General features: G+C 32.9%; 1 protein-coding gene across 1 annotated transcript; it reads left to right on the top strand.

Moving 5' to 3' along the window:
* The first annotated feature begins 2,328 nt into the window (after window positions 1-2,328).
* Window positions 2,329-16,732, top strand: LOC148627928 (inactive selenide, water dikinase-like protein). Its single transcript, XM_088581737.1, has 8 exons — window positions 2,329-2,370; window positions 2,470-2,713; window positions 4,096-4,199; window positions 8,508-8,657; window positions 9,009-9,121; window positions 11,495-11,685; window positions 12,451-12,663; window positions 15,390-16,732. The coding sequence occupies exons 2-8, from the start codon at window positions 2,692-2,694 to the stop codon at window positions 15,572-15,574; spliced, it is 978 nt and encodes a 325-aa protein (XP_088437863.1). The 5' UTR covers window positions 2,329-2,370; window positions 2,470-2,691; the 3' UTR covers window positions 15,575-16,732.
* The last annotated feature ends 1,680 nt before the right edge of the window (window positions 16,733-18,412 follow it).

Below are 18,412 nucleotides of genomic sequence, written 5' to 3'. Positions count from 1 at the left end.
TAGAGGTCAAATTGTAAGAAGTCTAGCGCGGTACAGAAAGTCTGCTTAGTTACGACATGCTCTGGCATAACGTTTGAGTTGTGATACAAGAACTCCATACGCTTGTGCTGAAGGGATGTTGCGACAGATGAAAGTAAAGTTGACAATACGAAATAAAGTCATTGCGTTTGTCGGTTAGTTTAGTCAATTGTTATCTTTTACCATCGAAGTGTAGGACAAAATATAAGGCTGACTTCAAAGTGTCTATAGTATCAAAAGTATATATTCTTGATGCAAACTGCGTTATGGTTCTGCCAATAAATGCAAGGCAACAGTACCACAACAGGAAATGGTTGGAGGTAGGATGGATTGGAAACAAAGATAATCTGACATCTAGACAGTATCGATGATTTAAGCAAACAAAAAAGCAAGCAAAACTCTATGCAAATTACTTCGGTAATTCGATACGCCCTGCTTCCAAAATTTGATATCATGAACCTTTTAGCCTCTAACTTGATATGGATCAAACGCTAAAACAGGAGGTCCACAATGGGAATATATAGATAAATATTCTGTAAAAGTTGAATTCCATTTTTTTGGTGTAGCAGATAAGAAACGGGTACGCTGTTTCATAACAGACAACATTCATGTTTTGCGGTGACCTTTCCCAAAAAATCCATTCTAAATCTAAACGCAGTCTATAATAAGACCTACTAATGGAACAATTGATAGGACTAATTTTACTTAGGTTGAATCTAAAAGATGGGAGCATATCTTCTATATTTTTGTATATACTGCTGTAAAAGTTTTATTACAGTCTATCCAGTGATGTTGGAGAACGAACAGACACAAGGAAATATAAGAGATAGGTACCCTATACTGGTTTTCATAAAAGGCAAATTGCCATGACCCCACCCCACCACACACACACACACACAAGGAAAAAAACATACCCAAATCTGAAACAGGAAGTGTATATCTCTAATATCAGTAGATATTATGTGCATGAATGTTTCATTACATTACATTCTGTGGTAAATATATGTTCGAAATATTAATCAGACATAAAAAGAATATAAGTCACGATACTGTAACTAGACATTCAATTCTCGTTCTTCAAGTAACATAAGACAAGTCAAAATAAAAGAAAATCAGGAATATATTCTTTGGAGATGTAACAGACGAGCAGACATACCAGAGCCCATAAGCCGTGTGAGCCATGATACGCTCGTCCATAAAGGCCTGCTTATATTCGCTTTAGTTGACAAATATGAATTTGACTGGTTACTCAGGCGACAAAACATACCTGGAATTGTTATAAAGCCTCTAGTTTCATGGTTATCTATTGAATTTTACTTCTTTGTTTATTCCATATCGTGATAATTATGAAAATCGTCCAGGCCTTCTGCAGCAGGACGAAGTCCTCATAACGGTAATCAATTCAAATTCAACCTTTGACATTAGAAGCACTGAGAGCCTGATTTCAGTCTAACAGAAAGTACGTTAACTAGTAATGCCAATTTGGAAATATAAAGCAATTTGACCTTCTTTAACAACATAAAATGTTCATAGCTCGCTTCTTAAAGTGTGTTATATTATGAAAAAAAGATAACTCCTAGGTGATTAAAACTGAAAAGGCATTACTAGTATTATTTTTTAAAATATCAAAATATTTTACTTCGTCCTCTTCCTGGTTATACCTTCCTCATATTATAGAAATCCTTGATAAAATGGACACAACTTTGGATCAGAGTAATTGTTCCAAGAGATTGTTTAATTTTATGATTTTTTTTCTCGATTTTTACCTTGTGTTACGATTTCGAATAGTAAAACTAAACCCCTTTTACTTTGCATAATGCATGTGTCAAAGTTCGTCCTTTGTCACTTGCACTCAACTGAACAATATGTGACTGTATCTAGCTGTTCCATGCATCGTGGCAGATCTTTACTTCATTTTTGTTGTTGTTATTTTTTTAATTATTTTTTACTTGTATTATTATTTTTATTTTATTTTATTTTATTTTTTACTCTTTTTGGCTTCCATTGTGTTATTTGTTTATCTATATTTTTGTGTGCGTGTTTTTTAGTAGTTTGTTTTGTTATTTGTAAGTATGCATGCTGTTGAACCCGTATTTACTTAATTTTTGTATGCGGTTTTAATTGAATTTATGCAATTGTCTACATTTTTTAATCTCAAGCTTCTAAAAATAACATATCGTTTTGATAACTATTTTTATTCGCTTATTTTGCCGCATATCGTAATTCAATGCAATAGATTCTCCCTACTGATGCATTCGTGTGTTTCCGTCTTCGGAGTTAGTCTTGCCATCCGGGGCTTCCCGCGTCACCACATTAACTGGGGAGGTCGCCATACTTTTCTTTGTCTGGCAGGTGCGCTATATATTTCCAGTCAGTGTTCACTGTTTTGTTGGATTTTACTGAAATTATGCTTGTTTGTTGGATCTGAATTGTCTCTGTATTTATTTTCAGACTGAAAACAGACCTGACAGGATGGAAAACCCTGAATCTTTGGGAATGAGACGACCGTTCGATCCTGCGGCACACGAGTTGGACGCTAGTTTCCGACTTACCAAGTTTGCTGACCTAAAGGGATGAGGGTGTAAAGTCCCTCAAGAAGCTCTTGAGAAGCTTCTCGAGGGACTACAACAGGACAGCAATGCCCAGGAATCGGAGCAGTCTCATTTCCAGTATATGGCAGAGTCGCCCCGTATTGGTAAGTAATGAATAATTGGAAAAAAATCATTAGCTTTCGGAATCCATTAAAATATGTTGCCTTTTTCGATTTCGAAATTTTTAATCTAACTTATATTGATATTCTATGTGAAAGCTGTTCAGAATTATTTTCTCATATAACCATGTGTATTATCATGGTCTTCCACAAGTATGTTGACATGAATCAAAGCTATGAAAGTAAAATACTAGCTTTATTTGAAAAACCTAAATGTTCCCCAAAAATGAAAATGGCGGCCTGGAGTGTCGAAGACGGTGAGGAACCACGTGATGAAAGCAAATCCGGAATTTATGCTATTGATCAGTTTTTATCAGAATAAATCATGAATGTTGTAAAACTATAAATTTTAGTCGTTGTCATGACGGGTGTCAAAACAAATCAAGATAAATGTTTTATTTTTTGTCATTCGCTATATTTATATAGACAGTCCAGTAATATATATTATAAGTATTTGACAAAATAAACTCTTCTCTGCAAGTGTAGTGAATAATTGTATTATAATGGTAGGTGTTCAAAGTCTAACATAATAGAGAGGCCAACATGGACTACATTTTTAAGGCATCTGTTTTTGCTTATTCATGTATTTAATTTAACTTAGACTGTAAAAATAATTTTTCTTCGCATTTTTATCAAAGAAAAAAGTAATGAAATTGTAACGATTGTTGGCTCGACATTTCTTACTTATAGGAGAGTTCTTCGTGATGTCATCACTTACCTATGATTTGGTTTTGGTTGGCAAAAAAATCCAGTGAGTGGGATGGGGCATCAACTTAAAATCTTTTTTGTTTTTTTATGATAATTGAAAAAAATCTTTTAGTTCCCTAAACTGCCATTAAAACTCTTTTTATCCATAGAATTTTTAAATAAATATTCAGTACATAGAATTTTAAAGACAATTTTATATGAAAATAGAGGTTTACATATAAATATCGTTTCAAATTTATTCTTCAAGTAAAATAGTTAAAAATTCACATATAAAATATGAATTCTTTTGTGGAAATGAAACAAAATTGGATGTAAAATAACAAAGCTATAAATTTTTGAAAAACTTACTATGAAATTGTTAATTGTTTATTTGGTTGTTTATTTGACACTTGATGATATGCAAATTAGTGAATATGACATCACTAAAGAGATGGCAAACTCTCCTATTAGAAAAGCCCCTGAACTAAGTCGTACAATAAGATCTTTTTGTGTATGGTAGTCTATGTATATGTGTGATGTCTATTTCTGCGAGATAGGGCTAGAGCTATAGAATTTGTCTGACAGAAGAGTATATTACAAAATGTAAGCATGTACGTCATAACCCACAGAGTAAACCTGAAAGATTTCATTGCTGCAATATAAATGCAAATTTTTTTTAGGCATTGGTATGGATGCATCAGTGACACCATTACGTCATGGAGGTCTTTCATTGGTTCAGACAACAGATTTTTTCTATCCCTTAGTTGATGACCCTTATATGATGGTATGTATGTTGAATCAGATCTGCCTTTTTTTGTGGCATTGTCTTAAACACTTGAGGTTCATGTATATGCTGTTCTTAAATTAGTGCAGTAAATCTGGCAAAATGGACTCAGTAAATTTGTACATAAAATAAATAAAGGCAACAACAAAATAGAAATTTTGCGATTGGGGCCTGTATTTAATTTTGGCGACAACTTGCTAAAATACTATTGACAATTTAAATCGAGTGATAAATACAGTTTCCTGTTTTTTTTCCTCACCAGATCAGAAAGTAACTTTACACTTTATTTTGCCAATCTTTAAATAATGAACACAAAGTTTCAGGTTAGAAGAAATGTCCTGAAATGTAAAAGATAATAAAATATGAATTTGTCTTTTTCATTTAAGTTCTAGTCAGGAATTTATCACTTGCCGTCTTAATGAGTGCAAAAATTTACACTGGTCGAAGTGGAAGTTTCACGTACTGTTGTGTGCATGTATACTTGCAAACCCAAATTTTTCAAAAATGTAGGTGGACCTAAAAAAATTAACTTACAGGCATGTACAATATATTGTATACATGTATATGAACCTTTCTCCAAAATATGATTTGGGCATGTGAATAAAAATTTTACTGTGAAGACTTTCTTAGTACATGTTGAGTGTAAATAGCAATTATTGTTATTATTGTAGTGAAAATTTGATATTTTGATTCGGATTTTGATTATATTTTCACCTTTGAAAAATCAGCATTTCTCTTAAACCTAAAGGTATTAGTAGTCATTGATTCTCCCTTATTTTTGGGGCCGAAATTAAGAGAACTGAGCTTCAAATTTCATCACTGAAATTCCCAGTGGTGACCTGAAACATTGTCTCAAGATTTGTACATGATTAAAATAGAGATCTGTGAAATAGGCAAAATCAACTACTACATTTGTATATCCAGTTTGCAATAGAGTATCCTTGTCAAGGATTTTACTTATAAATTATTTCCTTAAGTTACAAATTTCACATTCTTTTTCCGCAATTGCATGGGCGTCAGGGCCCCTTCTCCAAAACAGTAGGAAAATCACTGAGATTATAAGAACAAATATACGTGGAATTTACACAGGCATGGGGTCAGATATTGTCAAAGTGCAGCTGTATCATAAACATCCATGTATTTTAATATCCTTATTTGTCTTATGGGGATGTATTATAGTATGCCAGTGTTCATCTGTATAGACGGGATGTATTACTATCATAGTATGCCAGTTCCCATCTGTCGTGCAACTTCACACAATAAGATTTTAACTCAAAGATGCTGCCACTGTCTTTGGGAAACTTCTGTGCTTTATTTCTTTTCTTTTGATGTGAACTTGTTTTCAATTTTTTTTCCTGCTTTTTAGTACAGCTGGCTTAAAAGGTTGTGTGAGCTTTTGTCATTACTCAACAGCCATCGTCATTGTCATCATCAATTGTCAACTTTTCTTTAGCTGCCAAATTTGTTCAGTTCTGATTCTTTTTATTCAAAGAAGATCAATAGCTCTGATCTAATTATTTTTCACCATTACTTCAAAAGATTGCTGACAGGACATTCACCTTTATTTAAAAATACTTTCATCTTGGTTAAAAAAATAACAATAACGGATACACGGGTAGTAAAGCACATGTCTTGTTTACATTTCATTTCATCTAGTGATTAGTTTGTAAATGAATAATGACCATATGCGTGCCTATTATATCACAATACGTAAATTACAAACAGATCCTTGCGTTATATTTAAACTTTTTTCTTTTACGGCTTGAGTCTGTCGGTCTCCCTTGCTGTTGATTAACCACTTTCACTTTGCGATCAGATTTTTTTTTTAAAGAATCGATCCTTACAGCACATGAGCGAAGTAAGGTCTCCAGAAGTCACATACATACAAATTTATCTAGGTAATTTTCTGTCTTGGAAGACAATAAAATAAATGTGTCCACACCTATTTCATGTATTTGATGCATTTATGTGGATATCAAATGAAATTATACAGGGAAAGTACAATTTAGTAGAAACAATTTGAAGTTAAGGCATATTTCAACAGAAACAAAAGTTTACAAAAAATTACAGCTAATGCAGCTTTAAGAATCATCTCCTCTGAAACCACTTAATGGATTATAACCAGACTTGGTCAAGTGCTTCCTTAGGGTATCTACTTTAAAAATTGTATCAAGTACATTGATCTAGCGTAAGTATGGCCAATGTTGCTATTTTTAGAACACAGGGTTCAAGTAACCAATTTCTACATACTGTGAAAGTACTTTAATTTGCGGATACCAATTTTTAGGGAAGAAACACGTTTGTGGATTCTTGAATTCATGGTTTTGAGATGTTTAGTATACCTATCAATGGAAATCTCCTTTTCGTTGGGAACCAAATTTCGTGGTTTGCCCTACCCACGAAAACCACGAAAATTGGTACCCCAAGAACAATAATACTTTCACAGTATATCTCATCCTCCCAAGTCAGGGTTTCTAGCTCACCTTCGCTCCCTCAAATCCCTGACATCACTCATTCATATATGGCAGGTAACATCCAGCCAATTATGATTGGTTACTTCTCTGGGTACGAAGCATCAATGAAAATCAATTTAAAGTATAACATCAGTGGAAAGGTAAACAATAACTTGAGATAATCCAATATAGTAACTGATAGATGTAAGATGTCACAAATGAGTCAATATGAGCAAAAATGTTAACTATTGATTATATTTAGAGTCTTTTACAGAAAAAAAATGTAGCCATTTTGTAAGTTATATTGAGGAGTTTTTATTTCGAGTGATTTGATTGGATGTTGTATCTGGGTTAAATTTAGGTAACTCACTAGATGGTGCTTGACAATACCTGCTAAATATGAATGAGTGATGTCAGGGGTTCGAGGGAGTGATTGTGGACTCAAAACCCTGACTTGGGATGTTGTAAATATATCAAAAACTATAAGAGATAGTACTAAAAATAAATATGACTTTTCTTCTTAACTACGAAGAGGAAGACTACAAAAGTTTACATTGGGTCAAATTTGTCAGGCAACCTTGTTAGAGTTGCTAGCATTGAAATGTGAAAAATGACATATTATGCAGTTTTCAGCCAATATCGTGAAAATTATAAAAGATAGGGAGAACTTTAAATTAATGATAAGGCCAACTGAAGATTTTATTGGTTCAAAGTTGTCAGATGACTCCATTTTAGAGTTACTGCCCTTGGAAAGAAAAAAATGAAGCAAGTGAGCGATTCAGGCTCCTCGGAGCCTCTTGTTTATTCTTTGCAAACAAAGTTTTGGGGTATAAAGATATCACACTGTCTGTCCACACTTCTTGTTGGCACATCTGCTAAACCACATCAGGGATTTTGATGAAACTTTGGTCGGGAATCAAATGTAAATTTGCAAAAAAGAAACAGTAATTGGAGGACTCCAAAGGAGTCAATCCAGTTTAAGAGTTTAACATGTTAAAACCTTGTTAACACAACTTCTCCTGTTAGACTTAAACTGCTCACAGGATTTTTATGAAATTTTATAGCATTGTTGGGTATTAAACGTAGATGTGCATGAACGTGAGCAAGCTCACAGTATTTCTATTTTTTATACATTTTGTGTATAAATTTTATTAAATATTAAACCAAAATCACATTCAGTGCTGTATTAATCATGAATTTTTTTTCCACATTTGCCTCATCTATTCAGTGTTTGACCTGTGTGGGCATAGCTAGCTGCGCTCTGCAAGGCATTTTATTTCTTTTTATTAGTCATTTTAATTAATATAGTTGTTGTAATTTCAGTTAATATGAATAAATAAGTTAAAATGCTTTTAAACAGTGCATCATAAAACCTTCAAACTTACGAAAAAGTTTAAAGAACCATTCACTAATAGCCATGTGAGCTACATGCTCTGTGCCCATGTGGTCGCATCGAATGGGAAAACAAGTTGTGATCTTTAACAAAGGCTTTCCATGTAAAGTATTCTGTTTTTGGTCACAAACAATCTAAACAAACAATCTGTAAATGGAATATAAATCCAGTTTGTTGAAGAAATTAGTATGGTTTTATTGTTTCTGAACTTCATGAGCTATATCATTACAAGACTGTTAAAAAAAAAGATCATTCCTTAAGAACTGCTGCACTATATTAGTATATGTGTAAATGTTCAGGGAAAAACAGATCCATGATTGTTATGTCGAAGAGGTTAAAAAAAGCTTTAAAATCCCCAAAATGTTCCCTATAAAATATTATTCAAAGTTTTGAGACTTAAAGTTGCATATATTGTTAGTATATTTCTATTATAATGTAAAGTTCTCTTTGTTATTTTTTTAGGGCAAAATAGCTTGTGCTAATGTCTTGAGTGACCTGTATGCCATGGGTGTAACTGACACTGACAACATGTTAATGTTGCTAGGTGTTAGTAACAAGATGACAGAGAAGGAAAGAGATATTGTTGTTCCTATGATGATGAGAGGGTTCAAAGTAAGACTTGTAGACAACAACAGTGCTCAGACTTAACATAAAACTGATATACATATGAGACTGTGGGATAAAGTTAGCTGAGCATTTTCAACAGTATAAGCCTAATTTGATATTAATGTTTTGAAACACTGCTATTGTCTTTATAGTATCTAAAAACTTTAAAATAAGAGTTTCAAGCCAATTGGTAATAAAAAATAATTATTTTCATAGTTCAAATTGGGCAACATCTTTACAACTTTAATTGTATGACACTGTGTACTTTAAGTTGGTTTGTGCTAATGTTTTCCATATCATAACTTTAATGCTTAACTTAAAATTTGATGGCATTGTCACTGTTCTATTTTCTTGCAGGATCTGGCAGAGGAAGGAGGAAGTTCAGTCACAGGAGGTCAAACTGTCATCAATCCCTGGCTTACCATTGGTGGAGTAGCTACCACAGTTTCACAGCCTAATGAGTTCATTATGTAAGAAATGGACTGTTTTCATTATATATTTGTAGCTTGAATAGTGAAGCCAAATATGGTATTACATTTATTTATACTGTAATCTCCCTATTTGTGCAAGTAAAACATATCTGACTGTTTATTATTAAGCGGTTTTAATATGAAAAAGACATATTATCACTTAAAGCCACACCCACTGCTTGAATGTTTACATGTCCGACCGCCATTGATTATGATTGAATACACAATCTGTCATTCCATTTGATCATGAATAGATTAACAAATTTACACCTGTCTGTGTCATGTATATTATTCAACCCATATATGAAGGGCCACACAGAGAACACATAGAATTTGTATTGGGAATAACATTCCGCGTTCATGAAAAAATTTTTTTTATTACAGTATGAACACAATAATAATGTCTTGACTTCAAAAAATAAAGGAATAAAAGGATGCTCTGATTAACCCATTCCTAATAGCCATGTGAGCTATTAACAGTGCTCATGTGGTCGCTTCGAATGGAAAAGTAAATTGTGATCTCTTTGACTGGGGCTTTCTTTATAAAGTTTTCTGTCACTCTGGTCTCGTACAATGATCAAGTTCAACCACAAAAATCAATATTGCTGATCGGATGTTAAACCCCAACAATCAATCAATCTGAAAATCAAACACCTGTCTAAACTGAACCAATTTAAGGAGGTAGACCTTTGGCAAGGGACACAACTCTTACAAATAATTGGAATGTTTGTATTCAACATTTTACATCAATCTAATGTAAGCATCAAAGTAACTGGACTGATTTCATTCTGTCAAAGGAAAGCTTGAAAGGCTTTGGTGAAATTGAATATGATGCAAACATATCACTGATTTCAAGAGTTATGTCCCTTATCTTAGATCTACCTCCTTAAAGTCCGAAAAGGGTTTGATAAAGACTGTAATAAAATACACTATAAAATAACAGGGCTCACGCTACTGGGCGATTCGGGCGAAATAATCACCTTGCAGTCGCTCATTTCGCCCTTAGACCACACACCAAAAGCGAAGTGAAGTCGCCATCCCATTTTCAGACACCGTTCATGATCGGGACTGTATTTTCGTCTTTTAGCGTTTTTTTTTACCAGAGCTATCTCACTTCTGATAACAATTCAAATATAAATGGTGCCTATTCGAGAAAATAAATTGTAAAAATTTTCGAAATATATTGAATTATCGGTTACAAGCAAGTAGTTTAATCAGCTTTTTGTTTGAAAAGTTTAAAACAGGATACGGAATGAACATTCTTCACTTAAGCATACAATAATTCATGTTTTACCATTCACATTTCGTTATGAAACGTGCAAATTTGTCCTGCGGGTTCTTTGGACTTGGTTAAATTTATCTTAATTGATAATTCGGTAGAAAACCTGGAGCGTTTCTTTTGATCTTCATGTTTCATAACAGAACATTTCGATGGAACATTTCTTAAGCTTGAGACGAGTTCGTACTGACCTCTACAATTTGTGTCAATTAAGTTGCAGTCTTGATTAGTCAGTAATAAATTTTTAACATGATTATTTATACTCTTGATCAACTTATATCAAGAGACCGGGTATTTTGGAACAAGAAATCATGGATTTAGTGGGACCAGGAGAAAAAAAAAACAGAACAAAATGAAAATTTCAACAGAATGTCATTGCCTGATATTTAGTATTTCAGTGCTTCTAAAAAAGATGAAATCAATAGGACAGTGCAATGCAAAAAGCTTTATTCAATCTTATATTAATTTTGCTGCATTAAATTTGGTAGAGGGTAGAGGTTTAGATTAGAAATTCAATATATGATACTGTCAATCATTCTGTCAGCAGGCTCATTTTATTTTGTCCAAAATATTTTGTTACTTACATTTATGTAGCTTAAAGAAAATGTAACATTTATATCAATAAAAGAAAATGATTATATGAAAATGCTTGCTTATATTGTGTGTATGTAAGTAACATATAACACATAATTTTAAAAAGCATTAGTACATGATGCACGTACAAATTCACTTCTCCATGTTCATACCCACTTCTCCCTAATGACTCTCTGAAAGAGAAGTCACTTGTTCCTGTTTTTCTCAGGTAGCTTGAGCCCTGAAATAATAGATACTTTCTGCAATAAACTTAAGTTTCTTATGCTCATGTGTATTTCTTATTTTTTCTGAAGGCTTGCGAAAAAACTAACAACATGTATCAAAACTTACCTATATCATTGATTATGAAACTGTTAACGGTAAATTTTAATTTTATCACTGATCTACTGAGACACATTTTTTCTTTTGTGTTGCCTCCTAATCTTCAAATATGATTTTCCTTCATTTGGGATCCCAAGTTAAATTTTACAAAGTAATGAGAAATCATTTCCTCATTTTAGGCCAGATAATGCTGTAGTAGGTGATGTGCTTGTTTTGACCAAACCTCTAGGGACACAGGTAGCTGTTAACGCTTACCAGTGGTTAGATCAACCAGAACGATGGAACAGAATTAAACTTGTAGTTTCTGATGATGATGTTCGTAAGGCCTACCAAAGGGCTATGTTCAGTATGGCAAGACTAAATAGAACAGGTATGCATAAAAAAAGAAAGATCAGTTTTGAGCAGAGTAGTTGAACAGACTTTAGGTACATATAGTATGAATTCAGTATTCAACTTTTAAGGTAAGAGGAAATTAATTACACTGAACCTTTTGAATGCAATGTGGCTAACAGACAGGATTCTAAGAATCAAAGTAAGACAAAGTCACTCTGAATTATCCTCTCTATGAGTCTTAGTAGTCTTTCCACAGTTTGGCTTTTTAAAATGGATTCAGTGCTGATCATATAGAAGTTGCCTTACAGACTTTGAAGTTTTATAGGAAAATGTGCCTGAAAAGTTCTTCTGTATACTATTGGAAAGAGTAATTATTACTGAACATTCCATTCCTAATAGCCATGTGGGCTATTATTAGTGCTCATGTGGTCGCTTTGAATGGAAAAGAAAATTGGGATCTCTTTGACTGAAGCTTTCTGTATGAAGTTTTCTGTCACACTGGTCTCATACATTGTTATGGATTCTCAATTATTTCATTTTATGCTTCACAAATTAATAGTGGTTTAAAAATTCAGAATAATTTTTGCATCTAAACTGAGCAGTTATCATAGATTAATAATTTATTAAAGGTAAACAGACTTCATTAATCGTATGATTTTCTATGAAGTTGAAGCAGGATATATTATCAAAATTACCCTTACTGGTAAAAAAACAATTGAATGCAATTCATTGTTTTTTTCCCTGGTCATGCTGTCCCGCTGGGCATTATTAAAATAATAATTAATATATTTGAAATTTGTAGCTGCAAGACTTATGCATAAATACAATGCCCATGGAGCAACAGATGTGACTGGATTCGGATTATTGGGACATGCTAAAAATCTGGCAAAGATTCAGAAGAATGAAGTGAGCTTTGTCATTCACAACTTGCCTATCATTGCCAAGATGGCCTCTATTAGCAAAGCTTGTGGGAACATGTTTGGTTTACTGCAAGGTCACTCTGCAGAAACATCAGGTATAAATAAGTTCATGTTTTCAAGAAAACATTGTGGTTTCATGAGGCCATGTTAAAATAAATCCAAATTGCCATGCCAAAGAATCTGTCATAATTATGACGAAATGAGTGTTAAAATTGTGATTACTACATAGTTCTTGAAAACCATTCCTAATAGCCATGTGAGCTGCTATTAGTGCTCATGTGGTCGCTTTGAATGGAAAAGTGAATTGAGATCTCTTTGACTGGGGCTTTCTTTGTAAAGTTCTTCTGTCACTCTGGTCTCGTACATCATTATTGTATCCCCACTCAACGAGGGGTTAGTAAATTGGAATCAGCTTGTCCATCCATCTGAATTTTCATGGCAATTATCCTGGCTCCCAACAAATGGATTGATTTCAAGTTTGGTGTGTGGTTTCATATGAATAGAACATATATTGTAAGCAATTTTGTTGTCAAGTTGGCCATTTTTGCTCAAGCACCATTGAAGTCTAAATTTTTTTCCTTCCTACACATATACTTACCCTATTTTTTTCTTCCTGGTAGCTGGAAATAAGACTAAGTATTATACCCCTGTAGATTGTGTGGTTTATTTGAATATCTTTGTCCATGTGTCCAAATTTTAAAAACAACAAATTGATAATGACAAAAGTCAAAAATGCTGAGGGGTGTTCTCAATACACTAAAATACAAATGTATAATAAAAATGTCAAAATTCACATGTATAAATTAGGACACAATAGAAAAAAAAGACACAATGATTAACAGCTTACTAACTGGAATATGGTTTCTGAAATCCGAATTTGATATTTTTCTCTCAAGACATAGGTACTTCATTTAGTCATCATTTTATTGTTTAAATCAAAGCACATTTATTTAAAATTATTCGTTTTCATTCAGTAGATTTTTCTCTTTCATTTGGTATTCATTTCCTTTTAATTAATGCAATAGTTTTCACACACACTCAATGACAAATCAATCTTGATGAAACTAAAGAAATGATTTTTTTTTTGTCATTTGTCTAAAAAGACCTAATTTTGAACTGGAAAATATTTACAATCCTGTTATATCAAATAAATAAGACAATATACATTGCCATTTTCCAAACTTTTATCTATAAATTGGTACATCACTCTTCAAAATCCACTCAGTGGTTTTTACAAACGCTCTCTGCAATATTCAGCAGAGAAAGTTAAGAAAATTGGCTAATAAACAGCCAGTTAGTAGCAACAGTTTTTTATGTAGATTATTACAAGTGACTTCTCCCTCTAATATACACTGCCTGTTCAAATTACAATGACAATTCAAGCTAAGACAAACTGCATTGTTAGAACTTGAACCAATTCTGTATCTTCATTTAGTGTCAGTCTGTGTAAGAATCAGCCAGTCGGTGAAACATGGTATGGAAAAAAACTTTGATAGTGTAATTTGACTATTTGCACCATCAGAATCAAGGAAAACAGACAAGATTTTCTATATCATGCTGGACCATTGAGTTACAATTTCATTGAAATGCACTGAAAATGAGTATTTCAAGGGCAGATAACTCTGTCAAAAACCTCATTTTTCTCAAATTCTTAAATTCTACTCAGTCAGTGATTCAAAGATCAAATAATGGTTTTTTCAAATGGAGGAAGTATCCTTGAGTGATAATACATAGTCAGGTCAGTGGGGTTTTGACATACATGTTTCTGAATTTTTCCCATTTTGCCTGATTCTTACAAACACTTACACTTAAACACATTTTAGAGGTTAAAAAAAAAGGACAATTTTATTAATTTTTCTGAGCCCTTTTCTGTACATAGCCCTATACACCCCAGGTTCTGATTAAATGGCTCATTCAATTCATAGTTTAGTTCATTTAATTCCGACTTCGTTCCTACCTCCACCTTCCTGTCTTTAACTTTTAGGCTGCTTTGAATTGATTATTTAACGCTGTTATAAGTCCATGCTTTGTTGACAACTTGACCCTAACTATGTGGGTCGAAATGTTTTAAGTCAAGCTGGGGCAAAATAACCACTTACCAAAATTATCACCTTTGTCAACGAAAATGGCAAAAAATGCAATGATTTTTAAAAAACAATTTTTTTTTATTTCTAGGATGATAGAGCGGTAGCCCAAACAATTTTTGTTTTGGCAACTTTTAGTTGCCCTAATACATAACTGGTTGCATTTTGCAAGCAGGCAACCATCCATTTTAGGCACTGCCAATTTTCTTCGTCCCTATGGATGGATTGATATTTAATTTGGCACATGGCTTCATATAGACATGGCATTTGTTGTAAGCATGTGTCACTTGTCTCATTATGTAAACCAACTTATTTTTGTGTTACAGGATATCAATAAAATTTCCCTGCTGTTCATTTTCAAGATTAAGACTATAAACATGCATTCCACAATGAAAGGACATGTGAGCAGAGATTTATTTTTACAATTTCTGGCTCATGACATTAGAAAAATATTTTAGTTCACAGTTCATCATATCTAGAAAGCAAATATTGATGTAAAGTACACACAACATAACTATGAATACACAACGTGGGTGAAGTAGCGTTACAGTACTGTACTGAACACTCAATTTACTTTTTTCTTAATTTAGTGGAATAAAACCGACTAGAAAAATATTTTGAATACTGATTACCCACAATGAAAGGATGCTAGTTCAATAAATGATAGACTTGCACAAGTTTGACTTCATGTTAGGACTTTCAACTCATCCCAAATAAATTTTTAATTACTATTTTAGGTGGATTATTAATGGCATTGCCAAGGGAACAAGCTGCAGCATTCTGTAAAGACATTGAAAAACAAGAAGGGTATCAATCATGGATTATAGGAATTGTAGAGAAGGGAAATAGAACAGCCAGAATCATTGACAAGCCACGAGTAATTGAAGTTCCAGCCAAAGATAGAGATGGAGAGTTGTGGTAGCCACCCGATGAACAAGCTTGAACATCTTTTAATAAGATATTGTCTTTTCATGATAAGGTCTTAGTTTTTGTTCCTTGGTACCTATAATAAGTAATACAATTGGCAAAATGGAGAAAATCTCGTCTAGTATTTAATGAATTTAAAAGTACTATAGCTATTCAAGTTTTAAAAGGAAGGTTAAAAACTTGATTTTCATTATGGGTGAATAAAATAGGTGATCTTTTTTTACTGATTTTAAATTGCTGAAATTTTTGGTTTTGGTTTTAAGTGCTATTTTATAAATGCCACCTAACAGTATTCAAAGCTAGGAAAGCTTAGTGAAATTTAATTTTAGAGTGAACTATTTGGGACATTTTTTTTTAGAGTTTTTTTTTTTTTTTTGCTACATATACTGGGAGGAAGACTTAGGTCAAGTATTACTAGAAAAAAAAGAATGCACTCTCATTAGGTATTTTGTTTAGAATAACTTTGACTTTGCCCTAAAAAGATTAATTCTTATGTCTGAACCAACATAAAACATTTGATCAAATATTTCATCACAGATATCATTCTCATTTTATATCATGTTTTCATATTGTCTATAGAATCCTATGGTTACACCAATGATGCATCCAAACAGCTGTAGGTTTCATAGACGGTTTCATTGTTGATTTTAACTTTTTTATAACAGAGATGTAAATTTTGGAACTAGAGTTGTCTGTCCTGGGCTCACTATTGTTTCTGCTTTGTATCATTGTACTATGTGGGTTGTCTGTATATGAAGTGGATTTGAAGAACATGCTATGGTATGAACGAATCCATGGATGGAGCAGCAATGCCACATTTTACATTAATACAACATCAATACATCTTTTTATGTTATTTGGACAATTAGGACATTCTCTTGTACTTAATGAGTAGTGAAAATGACCAAGAGTGACATTAAAAACTTGTGAAATTGCAAGAACATAATTTTCTAAATGTGATATGCTAATTTCTGTTTCATTGTTGCCATGAATTGTAAGAATTATCATTTTGAAAAATTGAAAATGAATGATTGTTTTTTGTTGTTTTGATTATGAAAGGAAACGAATTATTTGACAGAGATAATGTCTTGATTGTCCAAAATAAAATTTACAAATAAATGTAATGATAAAAATAAATAAAAAATGAAAAGTATTTCAGTTCGTTTAGGTATTACATTTCTACCTTTTTGCCAGCCATTTTAGAAGACAGACTGATTCTTTAAGGAGCCAAAGTAGATCTTTTCAATATTTTATACCCCCCTCAAATGAAGTTTGGGGGTTATTGCGGTTTCACTCTGTCTGTTCAAACTTTCCTAAGCAGTTTGCAGCATTGAAAAAAAACTTTATGGGGATATTATATGACCAAACGGAGATGTGCATAGTGTCAGGAATTTACATTTGAGCAATAATTGTAAAATTGACCATTGATTTTTCAGCAAAACTTGGTCCCATGCATTGTCTGCAACTCCTCCATGACTTGCAGAATTGTTTTGAAAATTGATGAATTGTAAAATTACCATATTGGGATGTGCATATTTTCAGGAATTTATGTTTTAAGTAGATTTGCAGTCATATTCTGTTACTGTGTTCTCAACAACAAAAAATAGTACTGACTTATGTTTGGAATTTGGTGCTATAGAAATGTCAGCAAGATAGTGTGTCAAAGGTGCTTAGTCTTTCCCCAATAAGAATTGTGTCCAGTGTGAATCATGTGTCTACATTGGTCCCCAAATGTACAGGGTTCAACAGGCTGCAGGTATTAGTTTCATTAGGGATAATGTCGAGGTAATAAATGCAAACAAAATTGGGGTTGTATTAGAGTATGATTCTGTCATTGTTATCCAAAGACTAGTAATTTTAAATTGTACCACACGGTGCCATACCATAAAAGGAAGCCTGGGATTGATTTATGAAAAAGGGGCCATTTTGATTCTGGTAAAATTCGAATTCTGTGTCCGTTATTTAATCAGAATCAAAATTCAGAGCTGTATCAAGCTTGAATGATGCGTCCATTCTTGTCCTGTAAATTGTTCAGGAATCGAAATTTTATTCGACCTCTGTGGTTGTATTTAGCTGCGCCCTAAAAGCGTTTTATTTCCACTATATTATTAGAGGGAAAAAGAAAGTTGGAAAGGTGCTTCAATCATGGACTGGAAAGTGGAAGAATCTCCACTGTGATAATCGATTATTATTTCTTTCGGCTTGTAAGTAATTTTCACTACTTTAAAACTTAAGATGAAAAACCTACCTGTTTTCGTGCATTAGTAAATTGGTATAAAAATTCCAAAGAACAAAAGAAAGGTGGTATTGGGGTAGTAGGGTAATGGCCTTAACCGTTTTGGAATTAATAGCCAGAAACATTACAACTTCTTTACATTTTTGTAAAAGCATTACGATGTCATGAGTTCCACAACATTTATACTACAAAGGACAGACTGATTTATTTTATGGTGTAAAATTTGAACCGTTGAGGAAAAAGGGGCCTGAAAGACATTTTCCTGATGCCCGGACAATATTTTTTATACATTGTATAAGTTATCGGATATATTTGAAATGGTTCCACAATGTGCCATACTATCAAAGAAATGCTGGGAATTATTTTTAGAATTATTACATGAAGCGATTGGAAATAGGACCAGCAACAACAAATCCTGATTTCTGGACAATAACTACTTTTAGTTTACTTAGTTCTTAGTTTCATGTTCTTTGTAATGTGTGGCTGTCTTTATTATTGCATGATAATTACATTTAATGTCCATATAATTAAAATACGCTTGTCTCATAATCTGCTTTACACGTGATATTTCAAGAGTGTCTGAGGCACATCTTCAAA

Source organism: Perna viridis, chromosome 1 (assembly GCF_037379345.1).
Source record: "Perna viridis isolate PV_CMFRI_1.1 ecotype Kerala chromosome 1, ASM3737934v1, whole genome shotgun sequence".
Classification (NCBI taxonomy): Eukaryota; Metazoa; Mollusca; class Bivalvia; order Mytilida; family Mytilidae; genus Perna; species Perna viridis.
This window is presented reverse-complemented; position numbering and strand designations above follow the sequence as displayed.

Excerpts from the sequence above, each read along its gene's own strand:
- LOC148627928 (XM_088581737.1), top strand. The coding sequence starts at position 2,692 with ATGGCAGAGTCGCCCCGTATTG. Across the intron at positions 11,686-12,450 it reads GGCAAGACTAAATAGAACAG|CTGCAAGACTTATGCATAAA; the intron begins GTATGCATAAAA and ends TGAAATTTGTAG. Across the intron at positions 12,664-15,389 it reads TCACTCTGCAGAAACATCAG|GTGGATTATTAATGGCATTG; the intron begins GTATAAATAAGT and ends TTACTATTTTAG.